General features: G+C 51.6%; 1 protein-coding gene across 3 annotated transcripts in view; it reads right to left on the bottom strand.

Moving 5' to 3' along the window:
* Positions 1 to 17,052, bottom strand: part of RBM19 (RNA binding motif protein 19) — a 120,923-nt gene extending 103,871 nt beyond the window's left edge. The window contains exons 1-14 of one of the 3 annotated variants that reach the window (XM_024977098.2): positions 16,906 to 17,036; positions 14,443 to 14,625; positions 13,943 to 14,068; positions 13,715 to 13,753; positions 13,253 to 13,445; positions 11,894 to 12,120; positions 10,161 to 10,241; positions 7,931 to 8,009; positions 6,573 to 6,644; positions 5,441 to 5,644; positions 4,780 to 4,910; positions 3,906 to 4,027; positions 3,369 to 3,465; positions 2,712 to 2,822 (exon numbers count right to left, since the gene is read on the bottom strand). In XM_024977098.2, the coding sequence (XP_024832866.1) occupies positions 2,712 to 2,822; positions 3,369 to 3,465; positions 3,906 to 4,027; positions 4,780 to 4,910; positions 5,441 to 5,644; positions 6,573 to 6,644; positions 7,931 to 8,009; positions 10,161 to 10,241; positions 11,894 to 12,120; positions 13,253 to 13,445; positions 13,715 to 13,753; positions 13,943 to 14,068; positions 14,443 to 14,625; positions 16,906 to 16,941 (1,701 nt within the window). In that variant the 5' untranslated portion in view covers positions 16,942 to 17,036. 3 annotated transcript variants of the gene reach the window in all.
* Between the last annotated feature and the right edge of the window lie 1,911 nt (positions 17,053 to 18,963).

Here is an 18,963-nt window from a genome sequence, read left to right as displayed (position 1 = left end):
CGAGGGATCAAAACCACTCCTGCTGCAGTGGACATGCAGTCTTAACCACTCTGGACCACCGGGGAGCCCTCCAGTAGAAGGCCCTTGTTGATTATCTATTTTATATACAGTGGTGTGTGTACGTGTCAATCCCAAAACCTCATTTATCCCTCCCCACCACATCCCCCGCCCCGGGAACTGTAAGCTTTTCTTGGAAGTTTGTGAATCTGTTTATTTTGTAAGTTAATTCACATAATTTTTTAAAGATTCCACGGGTAGGTGATATCATATTTGTCTTTCTCTGAATTATTTCACTTAGTATGATAATCCAGGTCCCTTCATGTTGCTCTAAATGGCATGACTTCATTCTTTTTCATGGCTGAGTAATATTCCAGTCTAGATGTGGACATCTGTATCCATTTATCTGCTGACGGACATTTCAGTTGCTTCCATGTCCTGGCTATCGCAAATAGTGCTTCACTGAATGTTAACATAAATCTTTTCAAATTATGGACGACAAAAGGAGAGGGGGGCAGCAGAGAATGAGATGTTGGATAGCGTCATCAACTCAATGGACATGAATCTGAGCAAACTCCAGGAGACAGTGGAGGACAGAAGCTGGCGTGCTGCAGTCCGTGGAGTCACAGAGTTGGACACAACTTAGTGACTGAACAGCAGTAACCAGATATATGCCCAGGAGTGGGATTGCTGGATCATATGGTAGCTCAATTTTTAGTTTTTAAAAGAACCGCCATGCTGTTCTTCATAGTGGCTGTGCCAATTTACATTCCCACCAATGGAGCAGGAGGGTTCCCTTTTCTCCGCAGCCTCTCCAGCATTTATTGTTTGGAGATTTTTTTGATGATGGCCATTCTGACTAGTGTCAAGTGATACCTGATTGCAGTTTTGATTTGCATTTACCTAATAATTAGCAATGCTGAGTATCTTTTCATGTGCCTTTGGCCATCTTTATGTCTCATTTGAAGAAATGTCAACTGAGATTTTCTGCCCACTTTCTGATTGGGCTGATACTGATATTTGATTTTTGATATTGTGCTACATGAGCTATTTGTTTATTTTGAAGATTAATCCCCTGTTGATCACATCAGTTGCAAATATTTCCCCCCATTCTGTGGCTTGTCTTTTTGTTTTGATCATGGTTTCCTCTTCTGTGCAAAAGCTCTTGTGTAATTAGATCTCATTTGTTTATTTTTATTTTCATAGCTCTAGGAGGTAGATCCAAAGAGATAACGCTGTGATTTATGTCAAAGAGTATTTTGCTTCTGTTTTCTTCTAAAGGGCCTCAGTTTGTGCATCTCCAAATTGGGCTAATGGCAATACCCACCTTTCAGCTATAGGCCTCCCGCGGTTGCTGTGAGGGTTGAGTGAGGAGAAGGGGACAGAAGCCATCGGCAGCGGGGGAAAGCTGGGCACCACTGGGTGTTTAAGTGTAACTCAGGTCACAGAGCGCACTGTTAAGAGGCATGGACACTCAGGCCTGCATTCAAATCCAGCTCCACTGTGACCCAAGACGAGTGAATCTGTGATTATGGGCCATTCTGTACAAGGGGAGCACATGGTGCTGCCTCCCCGGGGTTGTAATGAGGGTGAAAGAATTAATAAAGCACATAAACGTCAAAGAGTGCTTTGGGAAGCCCTAGTGAACGTTAGACTAGCACATTTTCTGAATTCATCCATCCACTCACCCACGAGATGCCCCTACCCATCATTCCCACTTTCTATGCACCCACTTACCATCCAACCATTTAATTATCCTCCTACTAGCTACCTGTCCTTCCATCTGAACCATTCTTTTATGGTGAAACTCTAAGGTTTGGTGAAGTTGAGGAAACTGCAGATTGGGGGTGTAAAGCCCTGAGACTGAGTCCAGGCTCCTACAACAGACTCACTGTCTGACCTTCTGGTCCTCCCATCTCTGCCCCCGGACCTCAGGTTCCTAGTAAAACGATGTGTGTGTGTTGGGGGGTGGTGTGTGGTGGTGACGTCAGGTGTTACAACAGGCCCTCGAAGACTTCACTGTCCAGACACCTAAGAACCTCTACGTAGTGGGGCAGAAGCACGTAGAGGACCCTCCCCCAACGTGGCTCGAGAAAGGTCTCAGCCGCCAAACACATCACAGGTACTCTTAGTAAGGCGTTAGCGGGGCAGAGGAGCGACAGGATGAAGGGTGCTCAGGGCTCCCCCCAACCTGTGTAAGGGCCTCCCTGGTAGCTCAGTTGGTAAAGAATCTGCCTTGCGATGCAGGAGACCCTGGTTTGATTCCTGGGTCAGGAAGATCCGCTGGAGAAGGGGTAGGCTACCCACTCCAGTATTCTTGGGCTTCCCCTGTGGCTCAGCTGGTAAAGAATCCGCCTGCAACGCAGGAGACCTGGGTTTGATCCCTGGGATGGTAAGAACCCCTGGAGAAAGGAAAGGTTACTATCCACTCCAGGATTCTGGCCTAAAGAATTCCACGGACTGTATAGTCCAAAGGGTCGCAAAGAGTCAGATACGACTGAGCGACTTTCACACACACACCCAACCTGTGTGCAGAAACTCTTGCCTATCAGCCCCCAAGAGACACCATCCAGCTCCGACAGGCCAGGAGTCTGAGCCAATGATCTTTCTTACTTTAATTGACAGTTGCAAAGTCAACGTCTTTGACAGACCTGACCCTCCAACCCTTGCCCACGTCCCTTGATGTTGAGACCCCCACCACTGAGGGCACCCACCTGGCTGAAGGAGTCCAGACAGACCCCGTTGTCGAGGAGGAAACGCCGCACTTCCTGGACTAGCTGGGTCTCTCCCAGGGCCACACGCACAGCCACGCTGCCCTTGGTCTCCTGCGGGAGGGAAAGGGAAGGTGCCCTGTCAGCTGTTGGGCAGGCAACAGGTCAGCTGTCACACCTCCTAACAGTCTGAGGAGGAGGCATGGATAGAGCGAGACCCTATGGATGCTCCCCGTGGATGCCCGCTGACTTGATGGTTCTGGGTTCCACGTCTGTCGGGGTGAATCAAGGACCCCATGTTCACCCCTCCACTCGTATGTAAGGGTCTCATGTCAAGTTCATTCATACCTCGGGGCTTCTATACAGACTCAGCTTCACCCTCTGTTCAATTTATGCTAGAATGTCTCACCCCTGAGCGGCCTGCTCGCTCTCACTCTGTCCCCCTACTTGGCTGAAGCTTTCTTCAAGTTATCACCCCAATGCAGGGCGCCTTGGTTAATGACCTCACCTCCTCCTCTGGTGGAAGGTTCAAGAAGAGCTGGACTGTTGCCCTTTATGGCCCTGCTGCCTTCCCACCCAGAACCACTCCCCAAGAGCAGGTCCAGAGCACCCCCTCCCCTGCCCAGAGCAGGGGACACGTCAGACGGGGCGCCCACTCACGTGGTCGAACACTTGACTCTTGGTGGCGCTGTACTTCTGGGCGATGGCGTCGGCCACGGCGTTGGGGCCCATGAACAGCGTGTTCCAGTTGTGAGAGCTGAGGCAGGACAAAGAGATCAGACGGATGGTGAATAGGGGAAGCTCTTTTCAGATGCAAAGCCTGTAAGAAAGGAGCTCCTGGGCCTGCCACCCTAAGTCCCCAAAGCCTCCTTCTGCTCAGTCTTCCCTGGTGTAGGCCAAACCCCCAGGGCCCACAGACAACAGAGTCACGATGATACTAACACCCCCTCAGGTCCGTCAAGCACTCACTCCGCACCAGGGACCAAGTGGTTCACTTACAATAACTCACTTGATCCTTACAACACCATGAAAGTGAGGCACCACTGATTCTGATTCTCCTCATCTTACACATGGGGAAACTGAGGTGCAACAAGGTTACAGATGAGGGGCTAAGGTCACCACGAGGAGCCGGGAGCCCAGGGGGCAGGGAGAGGAAGGACGAGGGCAGGGAAGCCCGGGTCGGAGGCGGGTATGGACCTGGAGCTGTTGGCTTTGTCCTTGGACTCTTTCTTCTTCTTGTAGGACGATGATTCCGGGGCGTTGGCATCCTCACTGGCCTCCTTCTTGATGGTGGATGGTAACACGTGGAGCATCCTGCCCTGGAGTGGGGACGAGAGGAAGGAGGTGAGGACAGGCAGGGGGCTAGTGCTTCTACATCCTGCCTGGGGGACGCTGGCCTCTCCACGCGGGGGCTGGACCAGCGCTGAGAGTTCTGTCTTAAGACGGGAGCCTCGGGCAGAACACCCACGAGGTTAGCACAGGGGTCTGATGCCGCCTTAAAGAGCACGCTGCGCAGTTTGTAAGTAACGCCTGTAGGCTCTCCACCCTACCCTGTCCCTGTGAGCATGTGCGCCCCATGCGGGCAAGAATCAGGTCCGGCCTGGCGCCTGCAGGGGATCAACAGATCATGAACGAGTGAATGAATGATAGGAAAGGGAGGCGCGTGCACCGAGCATGCTACTTGGAAAGAGAAGCTTCCTACATTCTATACTGTGGCCGTTTCAATGCCCGGTTCAAAACCCTTTCCTTCCTTACTCCTCCTCCAAGTGGTATTTCTCAAGCTGGAGAGCATGTTCATTTAATCCACAAACACTTTTTAAAGGCCTACTATGTGCCAGGCGCTCCTCTAGGCACTAAATCAGGGACCAGAACTGAGCAGACCCTGCCCTCGGGGTGGGGGTGGGGGGACCCTCCCAGCAGCTCAGATCAGGAGGTGGCTTCACGGGCATCAGGTGCGTGTCCCTAGAAGCTGCCTTGCACGTCCGTGCCTGCACACGCGCATGTGCATACACTCACGGCCTCCTCCCACCGCCTGGGCCCACCAGTCGTCTGCCAGCCCACAGGCCATCACCTGGAAAACCTGCCCGTCCACCTCGGCATAGGCCTTCACAGCGTGCTCCGGGAACATGAAGGTGACGAAGGCAAAGCCCTTGGGCTTCTTGGTCAGGCTGTCGATGGGGTAATGCAGCTCCGACACGGGACCTGCGGGCAGGAAGGGCGTCAGTGTCCCATGGGCCAGGGCCAGGTGTGAGCTCCGGGCAGGAAAATGCTGGGCACTAGTCAGGGGAGGGGTTTTAACCAGTGAGAGCGTGGAGCTGAGGTGGCTGCTGAACTAAACAGGAGGACTATTTAAACAGCAGAGTTCAGACTGGAGAGCACTTCATATTCGCACACACAGTGAGTGGGCTTCCAAGACCAAAGTGAGAGTTTGGACACCAGGGATATCTCAGAAAACCATACCCAACCCCGTCAATTCTGAGTTTTAATGAGTGAGGGCTAAGGGAGTCTGGGTTCAGATCACAAAGGGTGGCTGTGATGCTATCTAGGACTTCGAGCTCCTCTACCTACAACCTGTCTGACTGATAGCAGCTCAGAGATGATGAAGCCCAATTTATGGATGAGAAAACTGAGACCAGCAAGGGAAGTCGTCAGGCCAAGGTTAAGCCTAGGCAGACAGGGACTCAGGCCACTTGCCCTGGGTGCGTGCAGTGAGCCGGAGGCCACCACCCTACCGTATCTGGAGAAGAGCTTCTCCAGGTCCTCCTCAGAGCTGGTGTAGGGCAGGTTCCGCACGAAGAGCCTCCCGGAGTCGGCCAGGTCCTCCTCCTCTTCGTGCTCCCCAAGTGTCCGGCCTTGCCAGGGTTTGGCACCATTCTTCAGGGGCGCCTTGGCCACGGGGATATTCCTTTCCCTGAACACCTCGATGTAGCGTCCACCTGGGCAAGGGAAGGTCGTCAGGGCCCGGCCGGGGGGAGGCCCGGAACCTCCCAGCTTCCAGATTCATCGTTGCTGCTGCCTTCCAGAGGCCACGGCGAAGGCGGCTGGGGATGGCACCGCATGCCAGGCTCTGCTCACCAGGGCGGTGGCCCCAGATGAAGCCGGGCCTGAATGTCACTCAGCCTGCAAGCTCGGCTTCAGCCCTGCGGGAGCTGGCCTGGGTCACGGGGCTGCATCTTCCCGATTCCAGGGCCCGGTCCCTGGCGCTGCCCTGGGAATCATCTCGGGTGACAGCCCCACCCTGGTGGTGCCGCTCAGCTGCGTCCTTGCATCGCTCTGAGCAGCTGATTAGACTGCAACCATCACCTTCCCTCTACACGCACATAGGCGCTCAATAAATCCTACCACCTGGGCTGCGAGCAAGACTCCTTAGGTTCCTCCCTTCTCTAAGAGAACTCATGTCCTCACAAGGGGTTGATGGCTGGATCTGAGTCACCTGTCCACACCAGGGAGGGGTCAGAGATCACGTCCTTGTAGAGAGTCCAGAGACCTCCCAAGTCTGGACCTCAAGTTCCCTGTACCGGAACGGCCCCGCCCCACAAAGCCAGAGCCAGCTTCCTCAATTCCTCCAGCCTTTGCTCCAATGTCACCAGCTCAACGTGGTCCAAGAAGACAAGATCCTGTTTAAATCCTCCAATCCCGACCCTTGCCTGCATCTGTCCACAGCACAGCCCCTCTGGTTACCGCCTCTCTCCCCCTCTCGATATGTTTCCTCTACAGGAGACTCAGCCTGATCTCTGCCCTAGGAGGGCAGGGGCCTTGTCCTCAGTGCCCCAGGCAGTGCCTGGCAGCGCACAGCAGACCCCTAACGTGACCTTATGGAGTAACTGACTGCAAGAGCCCCTGCCACCGTGCGGGCATCCTTACCCATGTACTCCCTGTTGCACTTCAGGGCCTTCCTCACTTCCTCTTCACTGCTGAAATCCACAAAGACGTACCCTGCCAAAGGACCACGACAAAGGTGAGGTCCGCAGGCTGCCAGACACTGGTGAGCGCCACGAGGAACACTCACGCTGTGCTAGGTGTTTGGGGGAAGCAGCAGGGAAACCTACAGTTTTTGGCAAATCCCACAGGTTCTTCTTTCCACTCCCCTCTCCCCAGGGCAAATTTCCCTCTGCAGGATGAGTTCTGACCCTGTGGCTGGCTTTCTGGAATGAAAGTGCTGGACCACAGGAGTCACGAACATAGGCGATCTTGGCCTCCCTCCCAGCCTCACCCCGCGCTGACCAGTGCCTGCTCCTTGGCCTTCTCCAGACAAGTGTCTGTGGTGGCAGGGCTGTGCCCAGCTTGGCACCAGAGGGGCCACCTGCACAGTGACCACCTGTGGCTCTGACTGGCACAGACAAGGAGGTGCCTTTCCAAGGAGTCTTTCTGAGAATGAGAGGCCTCGACCTCAAGGGGCCTCAACCCCGAGAGCCGCAGAGGGGCCTCCCCTCCCCACTTTCCTAGAGGCGTGCTAAGACAGAGGTCTCCAGCCTTTCTGGCACCAGGGACTGGTTTCGTGGAGACGATTTTCCATAGACTGGGAGTGGGGGTGCTTTCAGGGTGATTCACGCGCACTGCGTTTCTTGTGCACTTTATTTCTGTTATATTGTGGTAACGCGGTAATTTGAGTGATGGGAGTGGCTGTGAATACAGACGAAGCCTCCCTTGCTCGCCAGCTGCTGCCCTCCTGCTGTGCAGTTCCTAATAGGCCGTGGACGTGTACCAATCTGTGGTCCAGGGTTGGGGAACCTGAGTTAAGGGATGTGTCCACGGACACATGGCTAGCAGGTAGCAGGGCCATAATTTGCGCCAAAGGCCAGGGTTTTGGTCTGTGTCACAAGACCCTCCCCTTGGGGACTGCAAAAGCCCCCAGCCCAGCCCACCTGCCTCCTCGGGCCCTGCCCCAGACCCTCCTCTCACCAGCAGGGGGCCATCCTGAATCTGATCGTGGCCTCTTCCTACTTTCAGTCCCCGGGGGTCCCCAGCCCCTGGGCTGAAGGCCACAGTCATTACTGAGCCTCCAGGCCTGGGGGCCAGGCCTGCTTCCACAGCCGCACACCGCATGCCCGTGGCGGGGACAGGAGACAGACTCCGTCCTGGCACTGTCACAATTCACTGAGATGGGGCCACAAGGAGAAGGACAGCGACTACCCTCAAAGCACCTCCACAGTTGCACTGTCCCAACCTTCCGGTCCAGGCACCTGCCTCTCCAGCCCCCCCGGAAACAGCCCCCGCCTCACCTGTTTTGTTCCCATGAGCATTTCTCACTATTCGAATGGCCACGGGTTTCAGAGGTGCCAGGAATTCCATGACATTTTTCTGTGAGGAGAAGAAAAAGTTTTTGTTCCCCATTTCAATACAGATTTGGTCTGTATTTCTTTAATTACCAGTGAACTCAAGCATCTTTCTGGGCCATTTGAACTCTTTTTCTTAGAAGATATCCTTGCTTCTACTTTTCTGTCGGGTCATCCATAGCTCCCGATTTCTACTTACCTGTTTGTAAGTTAAAGAAACGAGTTCTGTCTGTTGTTTGTGTTGTAAATGCCTGCTGTTTGCCTTTTGACTTTATGGTACAAAGTTGCCTTAGAGAAGTTTTAAATGTTATCTAGCCAATTAATCCATCTTTTTCTTATAACTACTGAGTTCCACAAATTACTCAGAAAGATGAGATGTCATTTTGACCTGTTGCACTGATAAAGAGGGATGCCCAGGGTTCACAGGCACTCTCATACTCGGTTGAAGAGAGCATAAACTGGCCAAGCTTCCAGAGAGGGACTGATTTTCTGTATCCAAGCCTTAATAATGTACGTGCAGGTGTTTGTATAAAATATTTATACAAGCCAGGACTGGCAAACAATAGCCCACAGGTCAAATACTGCCCACAGCTTACAAGCTAAGAATGGCTTTTACATTTTCAAAGGATTATAATATTAAAAAAAAAAAAAGCACAACAGAGATCATATGCCCACAAAAACCTAAAATGTGCACCAACTGATGTCGATAGAGAAAAGCCTGCTGACCTCTGATCTCAAGAAATGTGCTGACTGCATCATTATTCAAAACAGCAGAAGACTGGAAACAACACCCATGTCTCAGTTTAGGGGGTTGGATATAAGAGACATATGAGATGTGGGGTTTGATCCCTGGGTCCAGACGATCCCCTGTGAGATAGCATGGCGACACAACTCAGTTTTGTCTGGAGAATCCCCATGGACAGAGGAGCCTGGCGGGCTACAGTCCATGGGGCTGCAAGGAGTCAGACATGACTGAAATGACTTAGCAGCAGCAGCAGCAGCAGCACTGAATATAACACAGTGCATCCAGAGTAAAGAAAAGCACGCAGGGGACTTCCTGGTGGTCCAGTGGTTAAGAACTGGCCTTGCAATGCAGGGGGCTTGGGTTCAATCCCTGGTCAGGGAACTAAGATCCCACATGCCCCAGAGCAACTAAGCCCATGTGCCCCAACTACTGAGCCTTCGTGCTGCAACTAAGACGTGACATAGCCAAGTAAAGAAGAGCATGCAACGTGAAAAATGGTGTTGCAGCAGAATATTCAATATTCAGAAATATTTATGACATAATATGATGGGGGGGTAAGTTTCAAAATAGTTCCTGCTGTAGAACTGCATTTTAGAAAGAAAAGACATAGGTCAGTGTCTGTATACAAAAAAAAAAAATCTCTACGAAGATGCACCCAGAATTGATTAGTGGTTGTCAGTGAATGGGATATAGACGTAGGGCTTGGAGGAGCCTGCTCCAATTTGCCTGGGAAGGTCCTTCTTTCCGCCTATAGTAACCAGACCTGGAGGTCATTAGTCCTGCATCCAAGGATCCTCTCTAGTTACCACTCCCCTCTCTCCAGGCAGTTGGGTTGGCAATTTCTACAGTCATCCCAGCAATAGGTCATTTTTGCTTTTTTGTTTAGCTACACTAACAAAACTTCCTACACTGAACTTATACTACTTTCACAAGGAGGGAAACTTACAAAGTGTTCTTTCTTGTGTAGATTCAGAGCCAGCAAATTATAGGATGCAGGCCAAATGCGGCCCGCTGCCTGTTTTTGTAAATAAAGTTTTATTGGCACACAGCCATGCCTACTGGATTGCCTGTCATCTAGGGCTGCCTCTGCTACAACAGGGTTGAATAGTGGTGACAGAGACCAGACTGATCACAAAGCCTTAGGTATTTACTAGCTGGTCCCTTTTTAAAAGTTTTTAGCAGAGCTAAGTCTGCCCACCCCTAGTATAATCAATGAGGGAGCTCAGTCTTTCTCTGTCTCGGTATAGCCGTCAGTTTTCTGAGCCTGACAATGCCCGAGATTCTATGTCTCAGCCTTTTTGGCCCCCAGTTCCCTCCAGCTCAAGTCCTCAACTGACCCCGAAGCCCCAGCGAAACAGAGGCTCCAGGCACCCTTAGCTTTGTCTCCCCCTCCCCAGGGGCTCCCTGCCTCACCCGGTTCCTGGCACGCACCTCTGTGACGTTGAATGGGGCTCCCCGCAGTTTCACAGTGTGGGGGGTGGTGGGTTCCTTCTGGCTGGCTGGTTTCTCGGTCTGAGTGATGGCAGAGAGCAGAAATGATCGCACTGAGGTCCCAGGTGTGGCTGCAGGAGGAGCCAACCTGGGCGTCCCAGTGAGTGTGCTGAAACCCCTGCCGCTAGGCGAACGGGCGATGCCCGGAGCATCGTGCCTGCCAGGGATGCGGAGTCTGGCCAGGGCCTGGCGGAGGAGACGCCAAGCCTCCATGTGGCCCCAAGATGAGGGCCAGAACCACAGCCTGGCTCACGGGGGGTCTGCTCGCAGGGGCCCCAGGCCACACGGAGGGGCAAGAGACATGGAAGGAGCCCTGAGGTGACATGTGCCACCACGGAGTCAGGGCTTACTCTATGCCAGACATCACACAAAGCACTGCACAGACACAGCCGTCCTCCTGAATCTGTAAAACAGTCTTACAGAGGTTACAGGTTCGGGATGTCCTCTGTAATTTTAGAATTGAAACAGCTCTGAAAAACACCTAATTTGGGGGTTAATTCCTTGGGTAATAAAACTTGCCCTGATTTGTACTCATTTGCTGGTGCAATCTGCTCTGAGCTGTTCCGGCACAATTTAAGGTTTACAATTATCCCAAGTAGATGAACAATCAGGTCTAACATCACTGCAGAAAGAGTCATGTGCTTTTGTGGGGCGCTGCCCTGCGTGAGTTGTGGGATACGTCCCTGAAGCCTGCAACTTCTGAGTTCCAGTGCACACTCAGGCACGGGGGTTGACCTTCATCTAAGATGAGGCTCAGCGAGCCCTGGGAATCAGACACAGGGACCAGGGCTCGCTGAGCCTCATCTCACATGAAGGTCAGAGGCCAGAGGAGAAGCACTTCACCTCGGGACCCATGGCTGCTCCAGGTCAGAGCTTGAAGTTGAACGCAGTTCCCTGACTTAGCCACACTTGACTATCTCTTTTGACTATGTATATTAGGAAAAGAGAACAGGAAGCAGCAATTATGAGGGGGCAGAGAAGGAAAGGAGGGAAAAGAGAAAGGAGAAAGAGGAGGAAGGAGAAGAGGGAATGAGGACCCAAAGGATGTGGGACGCTGTCCTGAGCAAAGAGAACCCTCATGTGGGAGACGGGGTGGCCGTCCTGGAAGGCAGTGCCCACGTTTTAATCTAGACTCCAGAGCCTGGCAGACCTGGATCTGGGTCCTGACTCCCACCACTACCCAGCCATGCCTGTGGGCAAGTCACTTCCTTTCTCTGGGCCTCAGTTTCCTCACCTGTAAAATGGGACAAGAAACCCCATTCCCCCACAACTACCATGAGATTCAGTGACAAACAACAAGCCTGGCATTGAACCTCACATGTAGTCAACGCTCAGTTAATTTCATCTACTCTTACCGACTGTGGGCTCACACCCGACTACCTTCCTACTGAATACTAAGTATAGTATATTCAAGACCCTTTTTCAGCTTGTTTACATCCCCCCCAACTCTGGAGGGGCAGGCAGCCTCTCTCTTAGCAAAAGGAACCAAATTCAGAGAGGGAGTGTGCTTACTTGGGGTAACACAACAAGCAAGCAGCTGGGCTGAGAGCTAAGGCAGGTCTCCAGGCTGCTGAACTATCCTTCCTTAATATTAAGCTCCCCACAAAGGGGCTGCAGGGAAGGTAGGCGAGGTCCAGGTCTCCCTCCCCACGTCCTCACAGATCCACACACACCTTGGCTGGGGCCGCCTCCCTGTCCTGCTGGGCGGGGGCAGCAAAGGAACCCTCTTCCTCTGACTCACTCCCCTCTTCACAGTTCACAGCTTCATCTTCACTCTCCTCTGAGGACGGTGACTCAGCTGCTACCACCTTGGACTTCAGGTAGTCCATGTCGGACAGCTCCTTCTGCACGGCTGCCTTGGGTTCCTTGGGTTCCTTGGGTTTGAGGCCATCCTCCTCCTCTGGAAAGATGGAAAGGCTGGAATTGGTGATGGCTGCGAGCAAACCAGAGGGCTGGGGTGGCAGACAGCGTGGTGGTGTGACACATTAGGTGCTAAGCTCATGGTGACCAGGAGCCCCTGCCAAGTCCCCCTGGTGCCCAGCAAGCCCTTGGATAAATAACTGAAATGACAGTGTTCTGACAGTTTCCACACTCCACGTGGAGAATTTCAGGGCTCTCTCACCAGCCTCTCTTACTGGCCAAGTGTGAGGCTTCACGACTTTTTGAGACCCTAGAGAGGATTTTTACTCCTTGAGCCAGACCTGGCGGTGGCTCCCAGGCCTAACAAGGAGCTCGGGTTTTACCCCAGTTGCTCTTTCAGGGGAAATCCAAACTCCTCGTGGGGTCTGGTGAGCTCACTGGCTTCTCCGCCAGCCCCCTCTGCTGCAGCCGCCCTGAGCATGTGGACACCCCCTGGCTCCTGCTCTTCCCACTCCTCTGCCACGCCTTTCCCTCTGCCTGGAGCCCCTCCTCACCCTCCACCCTCTCTGAGTCCCCCCAACTCCCAATGAGTCCTTTGGATCCCAGCTTTGCACAGAGACTTTACCAGTCATAAAACTCACCTCAAATTCACTCCCTTGCCTTTCAACCGAAGTTGATTCCACCCCTCGATCACCGCACTCACCACGCTGAGCCCCTTATGGCTACACCGTGAGCCCCTTCTAAGGACAGAGGCTCATCCCTCACCGCCTCTGTTCAAGGACCACCCTTCTCCGGGGCCTCTCCCACCCCCCACTTCCTGCTTTCTCTCTGTGGCACTCACGTTCACATCATTTACTGAATACTGAATAAAGGAATCAGTCTGATTCCTTTACTGTTTCTTTCCCCACCAGGACGACAGCTCCACAGGAGCAGACTCTCGTCTTTTGCTCACTGCTACATCCACTGCCTGGCATACAGCAGGCGCTCAATCAATTCTTGAGCGAGTAATCCACTGACTGGATAAGGGACCAGGATCGATCAAGTCCGACGTACCCATGGTTGGGATAATCAACCCTCTACGGGGCAGCATCTGATCTGCCATCTCCCAGGTCACTCGTGCTCAGGTGCGGGCAAGTGCAGGGCGCACACTATAGCGGGGGGCATACCCTCACCTTCCGAGTTCTCCCCATCTTCCTCCTCCTCGCTCTCCTGCCCTGAGTCGGAGTCAAAGTTCAGGTAATCGTTGGCTGGCTTGCTCTTCCCTTTCGAGGGCTCAGCGTCCAGGGCATCGTTCGCCCAAGTGGCCACCTGTGTCCGCTTCTGGTGAACCGACAGGAACTCCTGGAACTCATTATCGTCTTTCAGCTGTGGGCGCCAGAGAAGCGGGAAGAAGAGAGAACAGGCAAAGTAGGTCAGGGAGGGCTCAACCTTGCTAACTCTTTGGAGAGTAACCATGTTCTCTGAGGCCATGTTCCCCCAGTCTCTAGAGGGCTCCCGGGGGCCAGGGGGGTTGGTCCTGGGGAGAGTGGCACTGGACAGAAAGACGAAGAAGCCACAGAGACATGGCAAGGAGAGACGGGCGGCAAGGCCGTCTCTGCTGCCCACCCTCCGCGTGGCCACCGAGACAGACCCACCTTCTCCAGTTCACCTGCGGCCTTCTTCTTCTTGTCGTCCTGCAAACAGAAGGCACAGGTGTGAGGGTCAGAGATGAAAGGAGATGGAACCCCACTGCCCTGGGAGGGCTGCTTTTGGGAACCATCCAAGAGGGATTCTCAGATCCCTCTACCTCCCACTACCCTGCCTTCCCGGGGTGACTGCTCTGCTGACACCCGGGATATGGCCGGGAGTGACCATCCACGCACTTTCTTAGGTTCTGTGGAGATGGCGTCTTTGTCTTTTGGGGGCGGCTTGGACTGGCTCGATTTCTGAGCATGCTTGCTCCAGGCTCGGGGCTTTGTCGGGTCCCCAAAGGCCTTGCAGAACTCCACCTGCGAGAGACAGAGAGGGTGATGATGACACCTGCCACCACGCCCAGCACAGGCGGGTGCTGACCAGGGGCAGTGGGTGAACACTGTAGACCAGAGCTTCTCATTTGGGAGCAGCGGCAACACCATCCCCTGTGAGCTTGGGAGACACACAAATTCTTGGCTCCTCTCCCCCAACGCAGGGAATCAGAGACTCTGGGGAAAACCGCTTCTACAAATGCTGCAGGGGATTAACAAGCACGAGGATCTGAGAACAGTGAGGAAGACCAAAGGCATCACGGTCTGGAAGGGGCCAGGCACTGGTCTCGCATGTGGAGAGAAAGAGCCAGGGCATCCCTGGCGACAGGCAGGTGGGGGTGAGGTCCATGCCCGCTCACCGTGATCCGGGACGTGTCAATAAAACTCTTGTTGAAATGGTTCAGCGCCGTCTGGGCCTCTTCCTCGGACTTGAAGCCGATGAAGCCAAACTTGCGGAACTTGCCGTCTTTGGTGAACTTGAGGCTGCAGTCCGTCAGCGTGCCAAAGGCGGTGAAGAGCTGCCGGAAACGCTCCTCCTTCATCTAGGACAGGACAGGAATGGTGAGGGAGGAGCTGGGAGGCCTCGGAGCCAAAGGGACAAAATGGGCTGGGAACCCGAGACCCCGGGATTCCTCCCCTTAGGCGGGGCAGTGGCAGAGCATGCTTTGTGGCTGGCACCTGGTTCTAACCCAGCTCCAACACTGGTCTGTGTGTGGCCTTAACCAAGTCCCTTCATCAGTGAGGAAGTCAAGACTCAGAATCCTGCAGGCCTGTGGGCTGCTAGGAGGTTAATGAGACCTATTGTGCCAGGAGCCCAGCACAGTAGCTGCTGCGATGCAAACATCTAACAAATGCTGTCACAGTAGATGTGTGAAATACGGAACATGGTAAACTGCACAGTGTTCGCTGATTGTGGGAGACAGGAGTAAGCATCTTTACAGCTTGTTTTCAGGACTCCTCATAAGCACCGTTCTATGTCCCAACAGTCAGCTCTCAACTTTGTTTCCTGGCCTATTTATACCCCCAAAGACTACCTGCTGACTTCCACTATGAAAGATAAGAAACCTACATCATCCATTCCTCCCTTCCAGTCTCTGTTATTTATTGTTTTTAATTCATCATTTACCCTAAATAGGTTACTTTAAAAATACCAATTATTGGGGGCTTCCCTGGTGGTCCAGTGGTTAAGAATCTGCCTTGAAATGCAGGGGACACGGGTTCAATCCCTGGTCCTGGAAGATCCCACATGCTGTGGAAGGTCTAAGCCTGTGCACCACAACTACTGAGCCCTTGTTCTAGAACTTGTGCTTTGCAACAAGAGATGCCACTGCAGTGAGAAGCACTTGCTTTGCAACTAGAGAAAACCCCCACTCAGCAATGGAGGCCAAGCACAGTCAAAACTAAATAAATAAATAAAAATCTTAAAAAAACCCATCTATTACTGATCCATCCTTTAGCTTTAGACAGCATCTCTTGATGCCTCACTCTGATGAATGAGGATTTTAGCATGGCGACCCTTTCTTCCCCTCTAACTACCATCTCATTTTGCTTCTCAGTATGGCCTATCTCTTCCTATTGTATATCTTGTCTGATAAATGAAAGAATTAGTTACAAACAGTTGTAGTAGGAGCTGACAATATGCAGGCTTACTGTGTGATGACATTAAGGATTTTGAAATAAGTAACTTGTCAAGAAACGCCAAGTCATAAAAATGGTTACTCTTGGAGATGGAGGACAGGACAGAACAAAAGTCTTTGCTTGGCTGGCCAGTGGCTAAGACTCTGTGCTCCCAATGCAGGGGCTCCTGGTCAGAGAACTGAATTCCATATGCCACAACTAAGAGTTCAAATGCCACAACTAAAGATCCCACAGCCAAATAAATATAAAAAATTTTAAAGACCCTTAAAAAAAAAAGATTTTGCTCCTCATTTTATACTGAATTTTAATAATCATATGGTAAGTGATTATCCCCAACCTGCCACGGAGAAAAAAAAGGTAAAGTAAAAAACCACAAAAATGAAACAGAAATGGCTTTATGTTCTTACTCTTTCTAAGGAGTACAGATCTCTCATGCCATCCACATGGCACATTTTGTATTTGGGGAATGAGCTTACTGGCCACACCAGAGGTGGAGGGCCCTCTCCACCCAAGGAAAGGTCACTGTTAAATACGTACAGACAATCCTCTGGGGTAGAAGGCATCTAGCCATCTGACACTACACATTCAGCTATCTTTTCACATTTATTCGGGATGGTTTTATTGCATGCCTACCACAGTGCCAGGTTCTGTGGGCTCTAGGCAGAGACAAGTATGACTGGGCCACCCCTTTCCACTTACGGAATTAAGTGGTTTAAAACCTTTCACAGTCACTCAGTTTTCTTAAAACTATTCATTCCTACTGCCCTCAAGGCGAGAACCGGGAACTATAACGCAGGTACCCAGCCAATTACACCCCATTTTTCTCCCAGACAGTATCCCAAATGGAAGAGGAATGTAGATGCAGTGTCTAATTCAGTCAGAAGTCAACAAAAAAAAGGGATCGAACAAGGGGGTTATGGGAGCAAGGCATTCGACACGACGTGGAGACCAGCACCTCCCTGGGAAAGAGGTTTGGGGTACCAAGGGGCCAGATGTAAAACCTTTAAGAGGCACTACCCGTCTCTCCCAGCCGTCAAATGAATCTGCCGACAATCCTGCGGAATCATCCAGGAACCCTGCCCGAGAGAGAAAGCCCCTCAAGAATCCCCAGGCACCTCCCTCCCAACCTCCAACTTCTGGCTGGGTCCCAATTTCAGATTCTCAAACCCAGTTTCTGTACTCACCCCATTCGGGAGGTTCTTCACGATCAGTCGCGACATGGCGAACTGTCCCACTGTTTTGATTTCAGCACGAATAGGCAGCGACTACCACCACTAACTTTCACGCTACCGCTCTGGGCGCCGCCATCTTTGGCAAGCCGGAACAAAGTCACGTGCTAGAGACGTAGCCCGCCTCTACGGAAGTAGGCGTGGCCAAAGACCTACCCAAGGAAGTTACACCCTCTAAGGGGCGGGCCTGAGTGCTTGCATCCTGCGCAGGCGCAGGCTGTTTGGCGGCGCCTGGGTAAGACACCGTAATGGCTAGGCCGGCAGGGGGCGCTCGTTCGTAACATTGGCAGGGAATTGACTGGCTGGAGCAGTGTTTGAACTGTGCTTAAGCAGAAATCGTTTTAGCTATCTTTTCCGTTTTATTTTATTATTATTCAGCTTTTAACTGGCCCTGTGAGTGGGGGCAGGATTAGGGAATCTTGCCTGTCTTTGAGACATGGGCTGAGGCTCAGACAGGCTGCCAGGTACCGTGAATCATTTACTGAGCATCACCTGTCAATGTTCAGTTCAGTTCAGTTCAATCGCTCAGTCGTGTCCGACTCTTTGCGATCCCATGAATCGCAGCACGCCAAGCCTCCCTGTCCATCACCAACTCCCAGAGTTCACTCAAACTCACGTCCGTCGAGTTGGTGATGCCATCCAGCCATCTCATCCTCTGTCGTCCCCATCTCCTCCTGCCCCCAATCCCTCCCAGCATCAGAGTCCTTTCCAATAAGTCAACTCTTCACATGAGGTGGCCAAAGTACTGGAGTTTCAGCTTTAGCATCATTCCTTCCAAAGAACACTCAGGACTGATCTCCTTTAGAATGGACTGGTTGGATCTCCTTGCAGTCCAAGGGACTCGCAAGAGTCTTCTCCAACATCACAGTTCAAAAGCATCAATTCTTCGGTGCTCAGCCTTCTTCACAGTCCAACTCTCACATCCATACATGACCACGGGAAAAACCATAGCATTGACTAGATGGACCTTTGTTGGCAAAGTAATGTCTCTGCTTTTCAATATGCTTTCTAGGTTGGTCATAACTTTCCTTCCAAGGAGTAAGCATCTTTTAATTTCATGACTGTAGTCACCATCTGCAGTGATTTTGGAGCCCAAAAAGATAAAGTCTGACACTGTTTCCACTGTTTCCCCATCTATTTCCCATAAAGTGATGGGACTGGATCCATGATATTAGTTTTCTGAATGTTGAGCTTTAAGCCAACTTTTTCACTCTCCACTTTCACTTTCATCAAGAGGCTTTTTAGTTCCTCTTCACTTTCTGCCATAAGGGTGGTGTCATCTGCATATCTGAGGTTATTGATATTTCTCCCGGCAATCTTGATTCCAGCTTGTGTTTCTTCCAGTCCAGCGTTTCTCATAATGTACTCTGCATATAAGTTAAATAACCAGGGTGACAATATACAGCCTTGACGTACTCCTTTTCCTATTTGGAACCAGTCTGTTATTCCATGTCCAGTTCTAACTGTTCCTTCCTGACCTGCATACAGATTTCTCAAGAGGCAGATCTCTAATTTTCTTGAAGAGATCTCTAGTCTTTCCCATTCTGTTGTTTTCCTCTATTTCTTTGCACTGATCGCTGAGGAAGGCTTTCTTATCTCTTCTTGCTGTTCTTTGGAACCCTGCAATGCAGATGCTTATATCTTTCCTTTTCTCCTTTGCTTTTCATTTCTCCTCTTTTCACAGCTATTTGTAAGGCCTCCCCAGACAGCCATTTTGCTTTTTTGCATTTCTTTTCCATGGGGATGGTCTTGATCCCTGTCTCCTGTACAGTGTCACGAACCTTTGTCCACAGTTCATCAGGCACTATATCTATCAGATCTAGTCCCTTAAATCTATTTCTCACTTCCACTGTATAATGATAAGGGATTTGATTTAGGTCATACCTGAATGGTCTAGTGGTTTTCCCTACTTTCTTCAATTTAAGTCTGAATTTGGTAATAAGGAGTTCATGATCTAAGCCACAGTCAGCTCCTGGTCTTGTTTTTGCTGACTGTATAGAGGTTCTCCATCTT

Source organism: Bos taurus, chromosome 17 (assembly GCF_002263795.3).
Source record: "Bos taurus isolate L1 Dominette 01449 registration number 42190680 breed Hereford chromosome 17, ARS-UCD2.0, whole genome shotgun sequence".
Lineage (NCBI taxonomy): Eukaryota > Metazoa > Chordata > Mammalia > Artiodactyla > Bovidae > Bos > Bos taurus.
Note: the sequence above shows the minus strand (reverse complement) of the source record. Positions and strands in the feature narration are given on the sequence as shown.